Source organism: Lonchura striata, chromosome 9, assembly GCF_050655825.1.
Source record: "Lonchura striata isolate lonStrDom1 chromosome 9, ASM5065582v1, whole genome shotgun sequence".
Taxonomy (NCBI): Eukaryota; Metazoa; Chordata; class Aves; order Passeriformes; family Estrildidae; genus Lonchura; species Lonchura striata.
This window is the reverse complement of record NC_140711.1, coordinates 22265232-22281643: the sequence shown is the minus strand read 5'-3', so window position 1 is coordinate 22281643 and position 16412 is coordinate 22265232. Positions and strand designations below refer to the sequence as shown.

Here is a 16412-nt window from a genome sequence, read left to right as displayed (position 1 = left end):
TTCCTCTTTAAAAAAAAAAAAAAAAAAAATCATGTCCCAGCATCTGAACACTGACTGCTGGGATTGCAGCGTGAGAGGAGGAAACGAGACCATCTGGTGAGGCTTTGGCACAGCCTGGATCAGTAGGGAAAGGGGACTCCCTGGAGCCAGGGCGAGGGTTTGGGAACACAGATACAAAGCAGGTTCTTGCAAACGAACTCCACACACCTGGCAGAGCAGGCTGAGCTTTTCCAAGCTCCAACGCCCTGGAGGAAGGAGGAAAAAATGAGTTGGAAGGTTAGGAGCAAAGCAGCAGAGGCTAAGGCTACATTACAGCCGTTTTGGTTTGTTAGAGCATACAGACAAACCTGAGCCTGTCTCCCCCAGCCCCACTGCCAAACCTTGAACTTGACACCCCAGAAATTGCTGAGTGACCAGTGCAGGCTGGAGCATCCCCCAGGACCAATTCTGGTTGAATCCAATCCCCGCTGACACTGACTCCTGCCCCACTGCCAGCAACACTCGAACAAGCCCCAGGGGAGGGAAGGCTTTTACACAGCCTGAGCCAACCCTACCCCACAACCAGGGGTCAATCACCTGCAGCAGATACTGCAAGGAAGGATTTTGAAGATGGGTTTCTCATCCCCATTACACAAGCCAAACAATCCACAACAAATTTGGCTGCAGACAGAATTGCTGAGCAAACCATACCCCCAACACACTTGCTGTCCATGTTTCCCAGTCTAACCCATCCCTACCTCTTGCCAAGGGCAGCCAGAGCATGCAGGATCATGCAGAGGCCATGCTGGGGACACTGGTGCAGCTCTCCACAGGAATACAGACATGGAGAGACACTGCCTCCCCAACCACCACAGCAGCAGGGGGACAGCACAGCCCCCAGACCCTTCCCCATCAACACCCTGCACCCCCCTCTCTCTCTCTTCCCAGCCCAAGTCCAAAGCAAAGAAAGAAAGGAGATAAAGAAGGGAAGAAAGAAATAAAAAATTAAAACAAATGAAAACTAAAACAAAAAGCAGCAGTTGGGAGGCAGCCTTGTTAGGACAACTCAGCAAAATAAAATTCCTGTTTATTGTTGGACAACATTGTTTCACACATACATCAAACAGGCCAAAAAAAAAAAAATAAAAATAAACAGCAACTTCATAGACAGAAAAAAAAAAAAGAAAACCTTTTTATCTTTGGCCTTGCCACCTCATACAAACCACGATCTATGGTACAGCTAAAGTACATACACAAAAAAAGTTACTGGAATGCTCAGAATAAGATTGTAATTTTTTTTTTTTGCATTTTTGTCTTTTTTAATTTTTTTTTTTACAAGGTTTTGTTTTATTCTCCTTTGAGATAATGGTTTGGGCCTGGTCACACCACAAGTAAAGTCAGAGATAGGTAACAAGAGAGATATACACTTCAAAGCCCCCCTTTTGGTCAATCCGAGATCACTTAAAAATGGCGGACCTCCTAACAATATGTACAAAAATATAAAATGTAAATAAAAAATACAAACAAATTCTCCTTTAAAGTACTTTTAAGAAAGAAAGCAGGGCCTTGAAGTTTTGGTGCTTGGGGGGAGAGGGTTGGTGGGGGAAGGGGGGTTTTCTCTCCCCGCTAACGGGCGAATCATTTCCATGTTCGTTGAGTGGCAGCGCCGCGCCGGGGGGCGGGGACGGGGTTCACTCTACTTGGTGAGGATGACCACGGCGGAGGGGGGAGGAAGGGGCTGTGTGAGGGAAAGGGGGCTGCAACGGGAGTCCCAAGGGTGAAGAGGACGCGCTGGCCATTTTTGTTGGTTTGTTTTCCTCCTTATTTAAAAAAAAAAAAAAAAAAAAAAAAATTTGCTGCCTAATCATCTTCATCGGTTTTCTGCTTCTTGGGATCGACGTCATCATCCTAGGGGGAAAGCAAAGCCATCAGGAGAGGGGATGGGGAGTGGGGCTGCTGGGGGCAGGCAGGAGTCACCCCAAGGCAGGGGAGTTTGGGGTCCCTCCCCGCCTCACAGACAAGGTCTGAGCACCACAGGTGTTCCCCTCCCTCAGGCAAAATCCTGTCTTCTCAGGGAGCCCCTGAGTGCCTCCACCCAGGCCTGCCATGAGCATTCCAGGTCTCCCCAGCCCAGGGCCAGGGCTCTGCTGGGCAGGAGCAGACACTCCTCTAACCAGGCCAGTGTATAAAGAGAACTGGGCTGTGTCCCTGGAGCACACAGGCAGAGCATTCCAGCCCCAGAGTTAAGCCCAGCCCTTCTGGCCCCACTGACACCCTCTCCCCTCCCAAGCCCTCTGGGGACATGTGTGGCTCTGAGGGGCTGCTTACTCTTCCTACCTCATCATCCTCAGCTGCCCGTTTGCCTGTGGCTCCCTCAGCTTCGTCATCGTCATCACCATCCTCTTCCTCACCTGCATGGAATACAAAGGGAGGAAATGTGAGACCCTCAGGGAGAGTTCCAGTTCCACACACCTCCCCCTCTGGGTTTAATCCTGCCTCACCCCCACCCTGTGATACCATGTCCCCCATCTCCCCAGGTGGCAGACTCTGCTCAGGACAAGAGGTGACAGAGGACACTGTGGCTTTCTGGCATCCCTGAAATTACCTGACCCACCAAAGGGAAAATAAGGATTGGCAGCCTCAAGTCTGATTCACACTGCATTTGTAACACAGTGAGATAGCAAAACCACCACCTACCACAAGTGCCGAAATCATGGCAAAAATGGAGGGGAAAAAAAGAGAGGAATAAACTCTTTCTAGTGGCTGCTCTGCCTAACCACTCCAGATTACTTCTGCTTCCCTTCGCAGCTATTAGTCCATCTTTAATGAGTTAAGAGAGCCAGAACGCATTAGTTCTGAGTCAGAACACTTTCTAATTATCAGAACAGCAAACAAATGCTTCCAACTTATCTTACAGCCAGCCAGGAGGATGAGCAGCGAGCTCTGGGCTTTCTTTGACCCACTTTGAGCTCAAATAGGCCAGTGGATCAGAACGACTGAGTCAGTGGATCAGAACGACCTTTGGCCAGTTTTGGGGGCTCAGGGGCAAGCCCAGAGGCAGAACAGCTTCTCAGCTGTCCCAAGTCTCTTGTGTAACAGGAGACCCTACTAAAACTTAGAGAGTTAAGGCCAGTAAGCTGGCTTTAAACCACTGCCATGAGCCACACGTACGGGCAGCCTGGAGGGCTGGGGGGATTAAGGTCAGCCCATCCTCCCTTCCCCTCTCCTCTCCTGACGTGTGCCCAGCTGCGGTGTGGTCCATGCAGCAGGAAGGGCCAAGATTAGCTCCCAGCGATGGATCAACACCCCGGCAGCCATCACATGCACTGGGCTGGCCGGCAGGTCAGGTGACAGTGCCAAGCTGATTGGGAGCATTTTTAGTTCTTTGAGCTGCTTTAAGCAAAGCAAATAATGAGATGGGATGGAGAGATGCGAGAGGAAAATATACCCTCAAGCTCTCCTCTGCTGTCAAGCCCCGGGAGTTTGGCTGCAAGTCTTGGCTAAAAAAGCTGATGCAAGCTGGACCTGCTGCCTTTTAAATCTCTCTCCTGCAGTGCTCAGGTGCAGCTCCCAGGCAGGGATCGCCCAAGGGCAGCAAGCAGGGCCAGAGCCCGTGCCAGCAGTCAGAGCCTGTGCTGGATCCCCGCAAGGCAGCGGCGTCTCCAGGCACCGTGTGCCAAATCGTGCCTGTGTTCGCTGAGCTGGGAAGAGCAGGGCTGGCACTGCGGGACCAAAGCTCTCCGGGTTTGTCACAGCAGTATCCAAGCAACACTTCCACCCCACACACGCGCCTGCAGCATACACATCCTCTCTGCTCCTGCTCGAGAGCAGCGGGGAGAGCCAAGTATGCCCAATCTCATCCACCCTAAAGTAAGGCTGGGGGTAAAGGGGCTCAGGACAGCACACAGCAGTTCTGCATCTGTCCTCAGGGGTTAAAACCACAAGTTAAAGAAGGTCACCATTCCCAGCTGTTCCTAGTGAACCAATTCCTACTGAAGGGAATAGCAGGCTGCTGAGAGAGGGCTACCCCAAAGGAGGCGGCTTTCCCGGCTCACACTTTCAGAATAAGCACTGGTTTAATGGTCATTAAATTTTCAGCCCTGTCCCTGTCTCCCAAAACTAGCCAGCAGGTTAGTAGGTCAGCATGTAAACCAAAAATTCACAGAGGATTAACCTAGTAACAGATAATCAGGGCCCTGAGTTCATCTCAGCCTAACAAGAAAGAAAGGTTTTCTCCTAGCCTTAACAAGTGATAAACAATGTTACTCATCCAAGCAGATCTTGAGGGAAAAAAATAGTAACGGGGAGGATGAGAAGTGATCCAGCAAGCCACCGCTGCCAAAACCTGTATCTGGGCTGGGCCAGGTCAGAAAGCAGCAGAGGGCAGGGAGACACTGGACACTGCAGCCATAGAAGGTTCAAAGAAAGCCTATCTACTTCCAGTTGGAAGATCAGGTAAGAGCCACAGGTTCCTCTGCTGTTACCACACAGCATCCGGCCTGGGAAAGAGGGCTGCATGAGCCTCTCATCATGCTGCTCTGTGAACAAGCATGGTGACACATCCTCTGTGCCTTGGCCAAGGCATGCCCACCCAGGACTGTCCCTGTCTGAGTGGCCAGTGCTGGTGTCTGCAGCAGCAGCTGTGCTCGCAGGAGTCAAGGGCAGATTTTACTACTCGCACGGAAGGGCTAATGCGCTTATTCAGCGCCGCGGTAAGGTGCCGTCTGGCCAGAGGGAGGGAGGAAGGAATCTGCCCTCAACCTGCTGGAAGGGATTCAAGGCTGACTTCACTCCCAGCAGCAGTGGCTCAGGCAAGCGAGGAAGGAGCGAGCCTGGCTGGCGGGAGCTCCCTGCCCACAGCCGCGAGGGGGAGACGCTGCTCTCTGCTCGCCTCCGCTTCCCGGGAGCCCGCTGTCCAGAGCGGGACACGGCTGTGGGATAGGGGTGGGGGGAACAAACAAAGTTACCATCACCCTCTTCCTCCTCGTCCTCTTCTTCACCACCTTCCTCCTCCTCTTCGTCTACTTCATTGTCAGCCTCCTGCTCTCCGTTTTCCTCGTTCTCCTTGGCAAGACAAAACATCACTTAAAAAAATGCACTGGGAAAGGGAGAAGGTGGAAGAGACATTCAGCACAAGTATGTGTTCCCACCTTTCCTGCTGAAAGCAAAGCACCAGCCCACCAGAGCCCTGGGCACACACCCTGCTTTCCGCCTGAGTCTATTAAACCCAGACAGCCCAGGCACGAAGCATCAAGCCCACAGTAACTTGGGGCTGCAGCTCTGAGACAAAGCCTGTAATGGCTCTCATGACACATGGAAATGCGGCACAGTGATTTTCCCCCAGCATGTTAAAAGAGGAAACCAACCAGTTTACTTGTACATTATGTATTTCCCAGCTCAAGTGGTTGTAACACTGTAAATCCTAGTGGGTTTTAAAATTTGTTTCCTCTTTATCCTTGCCCAGGGATGAGCTGATACTGGACAGGCTCACACAGCTATCAGGGAGGGAATCCAAGCCCAGCTCTTCTCTTCTGCACACACATGAACGGCCCACAGGCTGGGAGTGTCTGTGTAACGTGAAGCACCAAACGCTGAAGGGCTTCACAGGGCTCAGGGCTACCATTTAGAGGGATCCCCTCTTTGCGCTACGGACAAACTTGTAGCAAAAGCAAGAGGAGAACAAAAAGCCAGACTGCCTCTCCCAGCAGATAGCAGCCATACTCACAGCATTGCCGTTGGCTGGTGCATCTCTGCCATTTTCTGTTTCTTCAACAACTTCCTTCTTCTCTTTTAGATCCTGGAAGGAGCAGAAAAGCAGAGAAGTCACCCCGATTCCAGGTGTCTGGGTCAGAGAAGCTGCAGATCAGGTGTGAAAAACACAGTCTGAGAGCGAGAGCAGGCGCTGGTTTCTCTTCGTACAGATTTGTTCTGTGATTTGGTCGCCACGTTCTGGCTCCTCCTTGGGAACGGGAAAACATGGGGGCGAATCTCAATCCAAGTCAGCCTTGCCAGAACAGCCCTCTAAAAAAGAGACTGCTCTGTTTCACCTCTGAGCTCCCAAACAGACAGAGCTGGCTGCCTGCATATATGCTCAACAGCAGCAGAGCTGGCTGATTGCCCATCTTAGCACAGTCCGTGCACGCTCCTGCAATGCCATGGGGAGCCAGCAGCCCTGTCCAAAGGATGGGCTCTGTCCTGGGGCTGCAGGCATCCACGGCTGCTCAGTACCTTCACAGCAGGAACAACTCCCAGGGACTCATTAACAGAGGCTGTGGTCTCTGCCCTGCCTAGCGAAAATCATACGGCAAATATTACATGCCTGGTCTTTCTCACAGCAGCAGAGAGGAGGCTCCAGCATCCAGCTCACAGCTTAAAGTGTAACAGGATGGGGTGGGGGAAGAAGTCTATTTTTACACTGCTCCAAGAGCCATGCCTGGCTAGTTTGGTTCAAGCCTCCACTGCAAGCAGAGTGGGAACTTGTGTGTTTTTGCTATTGATCACTGTCAAAATGTCATGCCAAGTCGCTCAGCAAACAGGCTGAAGGATCCAACTTTATGTTCCCGCATTAAGAACACTTGGATTTAACACTGGCATCTCTGCTTGCATCCTCCTTCCCTTCTGTTCTTCCATCAACTGGAGTGAGATCCTTCAGCACAGTGAGCATTTCCCCAGCCAAGGAAAGCAGGGAGGCCCTTCCCCAGGGCCAGCAGCACAGCCACAGCCGGCTTCAGCAGCGACCATGAGGTATTTAAAAGTTGCTGGAAGCTCCTGCTCCACTGTGGTGGCTTCCCCCCCCTCCTGCCCGCCCTTTGCAGCTGCCGGTGCCGCCCACGGCAAGCGGGCACTTTCACTGCCGGGAGGGGAGCCACTGCCTCGTGGGAACACGGCAGGGAAGAGCACAGCCCGGCCCTGCTGGTGTGATCACCGCTTCCTTCTGGGAGGGCTTCTACTGCCCTGCAGATTACACAGAGGAGGCAGCAGAGGCATTTTAGACGACCAGGTTTCTTAAACAGACAGATGCTGCTTCCAGAGGTACCCACAGCTGCCAAGTACACTGAGGAAAGACTTTCACTGAAGCAAAGCAAAGCTTTGAGGGGGGACAACACCTGTTGATCGAACCTCACCTAAGCAAACCAACCCAGGAGTCTGGAGTAAAGCAAACACACAAGCTCCCTCCTTTCACTGCTCACACATGAATCCCAGGCCACCTCCTCCACACTGCGACCACAGTTTTACACTGTCAGTGGCTTCCACTGCTCTGCTCCCTAGAGACTGATTACAACCATTTGGCCTCTTTTGCATCACGGGGCAATAGCTGCTGCATCACACCAGGCACATGGGCACGAGGGCAACAAAGCAGTTCCCACATAAAAACACAGAGCATGTCAAGCAGTCAGAATTTCCACCTCCCAATATGCCCAACACTTCTTTTTAAAACAAGTTGTTCACACACTGCAAGTAATTCTTCCAGTGAAGTAACAGCTCATTTTTGGGCATTTTAGCTGGACAGATCTCCAGTCCTGACCTTTCCAGCATTATTGAAAACGCTCAGTTTAACCACCATCACGATGCCAGGTCATGGAGTTTGTGGTAGCAACAGGGTTGCAGAGAGCATCAGATTCCCCCTTTTCCTTTCCCAGTCCAACACAAACAGATATGCGCAGTGGCGTCCAGACCAAGGGCCGGTGCAGCAGGCATTGCTATTCTGGCGCAAAGACTGGGACACAGCCTCTAATTATAGGTGTGTCAGGGCTGTTTGTCTATGGAATGAATAGCAGCGGCGTAGAGCCGCATACCACTGGCTCGGAAAGCTCTACCTTTCCCCTGGCCCTGCTCTCGGCTCGCTTCCCCCGGTGAGAAGCGGGGAAATCGGGACCCAGGCACGGCCGCAGCCCCCGCCTCCCGCCGCCAGGGGGCTCCCCCGCGCCGCCACGCGCGCGGCCGCCATTCAAACCGCGCGCCACTCTCCTCGTCCCGCTGATTGGCCGGCGGCCAGCGCGGCGCCCCGCGGGCTGCTGGGAGCTGTAGTCCCGGCGGGGGCGGTGCGGCGGACTCCGGCTCCCAGGCCCGCACGTGGTGGGCGCCCCGCGGCACCGGCCGGGGGCGGCGCCCGGGCGGGGCGGGAACCCCCTTCCCCCCATCCCCGCCTCCCGGGAGCGTTCCGGACGGCGAGGCGGGACGACAGCGAGCGGCCTCGGTGCCTCCGCGCTTCTGAGGTGTGGGGGGGTCACCTTGCCGCCGTGCGCGCCTCCGCCCGCCCTGCAGCGCGGACCCTTGTTCGCTCCCAGGAGGGCGAGCCAGAGACGAGGCCCCTTCCCGCACGCGGTTAAAAAGGGCAGGGGAAGGTTAACGGCAAACTTGGCCCCGTTCCCCCGGGGAAGGATGGGGGATATCGAGCCGCTCGCCGCTTCCCGGCAGCGAGAGAGCCGGAGGCGACGGGGACCAAGCCGCGGCCCCGGAACGGAGGCAGGGCAGGCGGGATAGGGGCATGGCTGCGGGAGCGGGAAACAGAAGTGAAATCGAAATCTGCCAGAAACGGCGTTTTGTTGCTTGTTTTTTATAAACCCTCCTCCCGGTCGGATTTTTTTTTTCCCCTCCCTCCAGCCGCGCTTCCCCCGGGAGCGGCGCGACCCGGGGCCAGTCGGGGCGCAGGGTAAGGAGGCCGCCGGGCACTCCCCCGCAGCCTTCCCACGCACTGGCCCGGGTCGGGTCCCCTCTCAACTTTTCCGGCCGTGGCCCCGGGCTCAACGGGGCGCACCGCGGCCGCTCGGGGAGCGCAGTCCCCCCGGGGTCGCTCCGCCGCGACTCGCAGACAAAGGCGTGCGCCGGGAGCCGCAGCGGGGACTCCCGGGAGAGTCTCTCCCGGCTGGTACCGGCGCTCCCCATCACCTACAGCATCGACTCGCAAAGTTATCCCGGCTGCGAGGAGCTCGGGCCAGGGCCGGCGCCCTCAGCCCCACCGCCCCGGCACACCGGGGCATCCTCCTGCGGGGGTGCCCCCACCGGGGTAACTCCAAAAATAACAAAAGCCCCGCCGGAATAGCACCGGATCACCCCCTACTACTCTTCACCTCCGAAATAGTAACTCCCAATATGGGGCAGTACCTAAACCGCAAATGCCCCCCCCCCCCCCGTCCTTCCGGGGGGTAACGCCGAAAAAACAACTGTCCCCCCCACACTCCAGGGATAACACCGCCACAGCAGACGCCCCTCCCGCATGAACCGGGCGCAACTCTGAAATAGCAACCATCCGCCCACCCCGCTTTTCGGCAGCAACTCCACAACAGACACTGCGCCCCCCCCTCCCCCCACAACCGTGCGTGTTCCGGAGCGCTTCCCCCCACATCCCCCCGCAGCGTCGGGGCCGAGCGGAACACAAGTTTGACGGGGCTGTCAAGCTCCCGCACCGCGGATTGAATGAGCGAGCGCTGCCGGGTGCCGAGGCACTGCCGTGCGTGTACCCCCCCGGCTCCCCGAGCCCCTCCGCAGCGGGATGGCCAGCTACTGTCCCAAGGAAAGGCAGGAGGGAGCGGGACGCGGAGCTGCGGGGCTCGGCAGCACCGGCAGAGGCGGCGAGCACGTTTCCCGCACATTGTAGACAAAGGAACGGCGCTGGCAGCCCCGCACGGCGAGCGCGGCGGCACCGGCTCCGCACCACGCCGCGCCGCCAACTTCAACGCGAAGGACGGAGGGGGAAGGGGGAGAAACGAGGAGGCGGGACAGGCAGGGGGAGAAAAAAACATTCCGATGAAAAAACACAAAAGGAAAAAAAAAAAAAGCCAGAAATCGCTCGGAAAAAAATATTAAAAGAGATGGGGAAAAAAGGCGTGGAGCAGGGCGCGGGGCGGCGGGTCGCTCACCTTGGCGGAGATTTCAGCGCTGGTGTCCACGGCCGCGTCGGACATGGCGGGGGCGTGCGGGGCTGTGTCGCGCGGGGCTGCGGCGGCGCGGGCGGGCGGGCAGAACAATGCCAAGATGGCTTTGCGCGAGCCAGTGGGAACTCACGCGGCGCCGCCGGGCCTCTTATAGAGCCGGGGGGCGGCGCGCGCGCTGCCCCGCGCCGCGCCCCATTGGCCGCGCGCGCCGCGGCCGCCGGGCGCCCATTGGCCGCGGTGCAAACAATGGGGCACGGCCGCTTAAAGGAGCCGGCGAGCGCCGCCACTGCGGCGATGAGTTGGGCTCGGTCTCAGCGTGGCGGGCGCAGAGGGGCGCAGAGCCACGCCCCCCTCCCCGCGCTACCTCCGCCCCCGCCGCCTCCGCCCCGCCCCTCCCGCCGAGTTAGGCGGCGGGCGGGAGTGAGGGGGGAGCTCCCGCCGCGCCTGCGGAGGGGCGGAGGGGAAATAATAAGAGTTAAAAATAAGAATAATAACAGTAATGCGGGAGAACCGGCGCTGCCCTCCCCCAGCCGCGCTCTCACGAGGCCGCCGGTGGTCCCGGGGCAGCCCCAGCCCTTCGGTACCCCGCTAACCCCCTCGTTCCCTGTGTTTTCGGCGCCCCGCGGAAACTTTGGCCACAACAACCGCGGCTGCCCCTAGGGGAAGCGGGGAGGGGCGGCCCGCCCAGGGTGCCGCGCAGAAATGCGGGATTCCCACCAGTTTGCTTATTTTACAGTAAAAAAAAAAGTCCCCAAGCTGCTTTTACTCCCCCCCCCCCCCCAACCTTCTGCGAGTTCAGGGTTTGAAGCGCAGCGGGAGCTTCCCTATGCTCCCCATCCGCCGCTCCCCGTTATATGCGGCCGTGCCCCTCGCCCGCGGGCACCGCGGCCGCATCTGTCCCCCCTCACACCGCGGGGTAACGGGGCACCGACGCGGCGAGTGAGGGGACTCAGCCACACTCAAGATGGCGCCGAGAGCCCTTCGTGGGGCGACCACACGGTGTTACGGTCCCCTGGGAGCCCCTCCGCTGCCCACAACGGCCCCAGGGGTGAGACAGAGCCGCGCGTGAATAGTCCCCGGTGCGGAAAGCGCGAATCAAGGGGTGAAGGAGTGGGAAAAACGCCCCTCCAGACGGAGCACAGCGGGGCTGCCACACTCAACATGGCCGCCGGACCGAGGCAGAAGCTGTCCTCGGAGGGCGGGATATAGGCCTCGAGCGGTGCGGATTGGTCAGCAGCGGCAGGCGAACGCTGGACTGACGCTTTGCGGCTTCTTCTTGGCTGAGCCGCCTGTCTGTCTAGGGCCAAGTGGGTTTGAAAACCCGGAGGCGGCTCGGGGCGGAGTTGTGGAGCGGAGTCGAGGCCGGTCGGCCGGGGGCCCGGGGTGGGGACCACCGCGGGCGGTGGGCACTGATCCCGGCTACGAGGAGCCGCGCTGACCCGGGGCTGTTCCCTTCACGGCTGCAGGAGAGCTGTGGAGAAGCCATGGTAGTCCCCACACCGCCTGGCACCAGGCGTCGCGGCACGAGGCGTCATGGCGCCGGCATCCCTTGCCCCATCCCCACACGCCCGGCGGCTGGACACAGAGACAGGGCTCCGTTTCCAGGACAAAATGTCCCTCCCACTCAGCGCAGTAGCACAGCAAACAGGCTGGTCTGTGCCTGGGCGCACCATGCAGCGCTTTTCTCCTCAGCCTCTGCGTCCTGCCCCTCGTGGGAGCAGCACTGAGGAGATGGCGGCGCGGGGACGGGGTCAGGGCCGGGGGGGCGGCGGCAGCGGGAAGCACCGGCACGGCCGAGACCTCACGGCGGCCGCTGGCCCTTGGAGTGACCTCGTACCACGGCCAGCCACCCCCTGCCCTGCCCGTCCCCCGGCCCCGGGGACTGCGACCCCACCAGCAACTCTCACTTTGGATCACAGTCGACACAGCAGTGCCCTGCTCACGAAGGTGGCGCACTGCTGGCATTTTGTCAAGAGGGACCTTTTGGGACGATGGATTTTTGGATTTCTCACGTCGGGACCTTTTGGGGATGATGGATTTCTCACGTCGGATGTCCCGCTCTGACCTGGCGGCAGGACTGGGCGGGAGCAGGGCGAGAGCTCCTCCATGTACTCAGGGGAAGGACAGGGCTGTGGAAACCGGGATTTCTGGTTGCTGCTGGCTACGCCTCTCGCTTGGAGTGTTCGAGACAAGGGCAGCTGCTATTCCCGGAGACAAGACTCAGTGGGTTTGGGGCAGGTTGCTCGCAGTGCTGGAGGCAGGAGCGCCCTCTGCCACAGCCCAGCCAGGAGCTGGCAGCCGGCGAGTCTCGAAATGTGTCCGAAAGAGGAAAGGAAAAAAAAAAAACCACCCAAGCCCAGACCCCTCAAAAAAAAAAAAAAATTCACTTCTGCTATAACTTGTCTTTCATGCGTGCCTTCTGCTCAAACTAGGGATGTTCCTTCGGGCTCGGGGTTCCCACGTTTCAGGAAGAGTTAAAAAAAGAAAATGAGATGTGGGATATTTCAGGAAGAAAATTCGGAATTTAGGAATCCTCAAGGGATGGTCACACCAGGATCTCACAGAGGACAGGGGGCGGGGGGGAGGGGGGGGGGTTGGTGGTGGGAGGGTTGGAGATAAAAAAAAAAAACAACCAAGCCTGCAGTGGAAGCAAAACTGCCTTAAACCACTCCGCGTCGGAAATCCATGTATAGCCCTTGCTGCCGTTCCTCTGTGCAGCGGGATAACCGGCTGGCGAGTGCCTGTGAGAGTAAGGCAGGGAGAAGCAGGCTCAGCTCGGCGCTTTATGCCTCAGCAGTCCAAAAAGAAACAACAGGAACTGTTGCCTGTAAAAGGCAGCTGCTTCTTTACCTCTTCTCCACCCCTCCGGACTGCCCGGGCTGGGGAGCGGCTCCTCAGGAGCAGAGAGAGAAGGAGGAGGGTGGACTGGGACTTTGCAAAAGTGCCCGAGACCGGGGACAGAAGTTTCCAGGGCTGAGCTCTCTGCCCGGGACCTCCCTTCGTCTGCGGCAGGCGATTGCTTTGGCAAAGGAGCGGAGGTGCCGGAGGAGGAGGTAGGACTTTTCCCTCCTCACCGGCCGTTTCCCTAGCTCAGCAAGTAGCAGCCTCTCTAATCCCCAGCGAAGATCATGCTGCTCGGGCGATTATTTCATCGCGGCAAGCTGCTCCTCGGAGGAAATTCTCATTACGCTCTTCGGAGAGGCAAGGGAGGGGCGACTGTCACTCAGCTGCTCTGGAAAAAACAGAGGGATGAGCCTGCAGCATCCCCGGGCTCCGGCGCACGAGACGTGGTAGTGTTTCTAGGTCAGGCTGGTGATGCGGGACGTGAAGCCGGCAGAGATGACATCCTGGCTGTGTCACCTTCTGTTCCTCCATGGGCAAGGGTTGCACACAGGGGCCAGGTTTTCTCTGGAGGATGGGGGGGGTGGAGGGTGATGGGGAGGTGGGAAGGAGCTTCATGTGCGCTCACAGGAGGGAGGGGAAGTGTTTAGAGAACTGGAATCAGCTCACGGTTCCACAAAGTGTCTTTGAGAGACCTTGGGGCCAAGGCTGAGACCTGGCTGCAGGAGCCAGAGACTGCGTTCGAGAGCACTGGCTGCCCCAGTGCAGGGAAGGGCTGATGAGGCTGCCCTCCTCCCTGTGTCCTGGGCTGCTGCTCCTCTGTCCATCCCCACGAACCACGTAAACAGGCAGGAGCAGGGCCCTGTGGCACACTTTAATTAAGGGATGGAGACACTGACTTCGCCTTTCCCCAGAGGATTGCAAAAGGCCCAGGCGGGCCCCACACTGCAGCTCACGGCCATCCCTGCTCCAACACGCGCTCTGCCCCCCACGTTACAACACAGGGCTCTGACTCACCAGCTGTTCCCAGCCCGCTGCTTCCAAGCCTGTAGACATCGCAGGGATCCCTCAGATGGATGTAGGGAGTCTGTCTCCTCTGCACTCCACTGGATGGAGCTGGATGTAGTAGGCAGGACATAACACAGTTCTTGGGCCTCTGCATAGAGCTCTCCAGAGTGAGGACAGCGTTCTGGAGGAGTTATCCCCTGTGACTGGAGGGTGTGGGAAAGGGAGTGTGACCTCTCCAGATCCTCTGACCCCAGTAGGCAATGACACTATGGTCGCTTGATGCTCACTGGCTTCTCTGTGGCTCTGGGAAGCCCTGTCCTATCTGGCTGAGATGTGGGGCCAAGGCAGTCCCTTTGCTGCACATGGGTGCTGTCAGGAGCCAGGACCATGTGGAGGAGGGCAATATATCTCAGCATTGCTGCTGATCCTGCTCCGGCTACAGGCAGAGTGGGGACCTGATGGGGGGACCGGGGAAGCCTCCAGTTTGTGATGCTGGCTGATCCAGGAAGCCCACAACATCAGGAGTGGATCCAGCATCTCCTGCTGGCTGCCAAGAGCCAGCACTGCCAATGCCATGACCCACATGTGTATACTCACAGAGTACTCTCATCTCTGTCTTTCCTTGCCCGTGTGTTGGAACAATCTCAGCTCATCCCTGAGAGACAGGCAGAGCCCCATGGCAAGGTTTAAGGCAAGAAAGCTGATTATTGCCTTTCTCTGAAGGGAAAGGTGAGGAGGCCATTGGGGCAACATGCTCCTGGGTCTAGGGGAAGAGACCTGTGTTCTAGGGTGTGGGCTCTGTGAAGGTGGAAAATGCTTGTTTCTCTGTCATTAACGTTTTCTGGTTTTCCCCAGGTTGGAAGGCTGGTGGTGACTACGAGCTCTGGATCAGACCCAGAGCAAGGGCCCATGGCATGGAGTTTACACCCACATCCTGCCCCAGGCCCGGGCCTTTGGCCAGACACAAGGTTTCACTCCTCAGGGCTTCCGTCCCACTGCTCAAATGATGCATGGAAGAGATTTAAAACGAGAGAGGAAGGTGGGAGGGAGGAGGCAAGTCAAGATTCTCTTCCCTCCCTCCCTCTTCTCAGCACTTTGCAAACACGGTATCTTTGCAATGTCTGCTGGAAGAGGGACAACACCTCTTGCACGTGCCCAAGGCTGGATGTGTGTTCAGGCAGGGATTGCCCCATGGTGTAGCCAGCCCCAGGCACGTGACCCTGATTGTGCCCTACTCTCTCTCCCCCTTCCTCATGCCGTCCTCAGCAGGACACCACCCAGAGCCACCCCACAGGAGTCCCCACCCAACCAGGGCCACCTCTCTGCCTCAAGCTGGCCCTGAAGTGTCAATGGCTACCATCCTGCAGGGACAACTGTGGAGAGCCACCACTACTTAGTCTCATCCCTCCTTGGTGTGTTAGCACACCTGGGAGAAGACAAACACAAAACGCGCACGCACACACTCACAAAACCAACCCCAAATCTGGATCAGTATCAGAGAGAATTAATTACTGGCTCATGCATATGCAGATGAGAAACTCAGCTGAACCTGGCGGCGCCTTGGGCGGCCCTGCAAAGGAGAATTCCTCTGGAGAGATATAAATCACCGCTCCCTTCTATTGCTTTCCCCATGGAGCGCTACCTCCTGGGGAAGAACTGAACCTTGATTTCCTTTTTTCCCCTCCTTCTCCTTCATTTTCAATCTGCGCGGGGCCCCTGTAATTACAATGGGCTGCTTTAGGGCTTGAGTTATTTATTGGGTAACAGGGACACACCTACCCGGCTCCAGCCGCCTGCCTGCCCGCGTGTCGCAGCTTGTCCTGCCTGCCCAGCAGCGCCTGCCGTGCTGTTCTGTGCTGTGCCATGCTGAGCCGTGCCGTGCCATGCTACTTGAGCTTGAGACAGCACGGGCAGCAGCAGCAAACAGGGACCACCAGCCTTACGTGATCCACTAAAGGCACATTGGTGGTGTAGCCCCTGCAAGCAGGGACGAGAGTCACACTCTTGCTTATTGCAAAACACAGTCTTGCACGCACGTTTGGGGTGCCACCGGAGCTCACACCACTTGTGAAATCCTTGGCCCTATTTTATAGGTGGGTAAAATGAGGCATGGAGCAGGGAGGTGCTTTCCTCAGGGTCATCCCCAGGGTCAGAAGAAGAACCCATCCCTCCAACAAATGGGTGGCTGGGAAAGAAGGTGCCAGCCCAAGTGCTCAGCTCAAGACTTCAGCTGGTGAGACCTATCCCCTGTACCTCTGCTTCACTTCCTGGTGGGAATCCTCTGCCCAGCCCCAGCTCTGCATCTTCCTGCCCAACCCCTTTGCCCCCACAAGCAGGCCTGCACGCTCAGAGGAGACAAGCACTCGGGGCTGGAGACCACATGGCTGGAGGGAATTAAATAATTGATGGACCAGAAGTCTCAAGCAGATACTGAATCTCCAGGGGCAGCATTCGAGAGGCAAAGCAGAGCCCCGGACAAGACCCTTCTCTCTGATATCATGCCAGCATATCTCATTCCTGCCTGGGGCTCCTGGTGGGCTGAAGATGTGGGGTGCTGGTGACAGGAGTGCTCCTCCACTCACCTCTCAGCTTGCCCCCCTTGCTGCTGGAGCTCTGGAGGGACTGGCCACCTTCCAGCCCAGCAGGGAGGAGCCAGGGGAAGGAGGCTGCTGCTTCCATGCTAAAACCCTCCTGCTTGGGGTGATTCCC

At 57.5% G+C, this 16412-nt stretch overlaps 1 protein-coding gene across 1 annotated transcript; it reads right to left on the bottom strand.

The window, feature by feature from the left end:
- Nucleotides 1-1032: 1032 nt before the first annotated feature.
- PTMA (prothymosin alpha) lies at nt 1033-9977 on the bottom strand. Its single transcript, XM_021544325.3, has 5 exons — nt 9840-9977; nt 5705-5776; nt 4947-5040; nt 2317-2390; nt 1033-1887 (listed from the first exon to the last, which is right to left on the bottom strand). Exons 1-5 carry the CDS (start codon nt 9882-9884, stop codon nt 1840-1842), a joined length of 333 nt encoding a protein of 110 aa, XP_021400000.1. The 5' UTR covers nt 9885-9977; the 3' UTR covers nt 1033-1839.
- Between the last annotated feature and the right edge of the window lie 6435 nt (nt 9978-16412).

What these genes read in the sequence shown, in the direction of transcription:
- PTMA (XM_021544325.3), bottom strand. Translation starts at nt 9,884, where the DNA reads ATGTCCGACGCGGCCGTGGACACCAGCGCTGAAATCTCCGCCAAG. An exon ending in GCGCTGAAATCTCCGCCAAG is followed by an intron (nt 5,777 to 9,839) that starts GTGAGCGACCCG and finishes TGCTCCTTCCAG; the next exon opens with GATCTAAAAGAGAAGAAGGA. An exon ending in CACCAGCCAACGGCAATGCT is followed by an intron (nt 5,041 to 5,704) that starts GTGAGTATGGCT and finishes CTTGCCAAGGAG; the next exon opens with AACGAGGAAAACGGAGAGCA.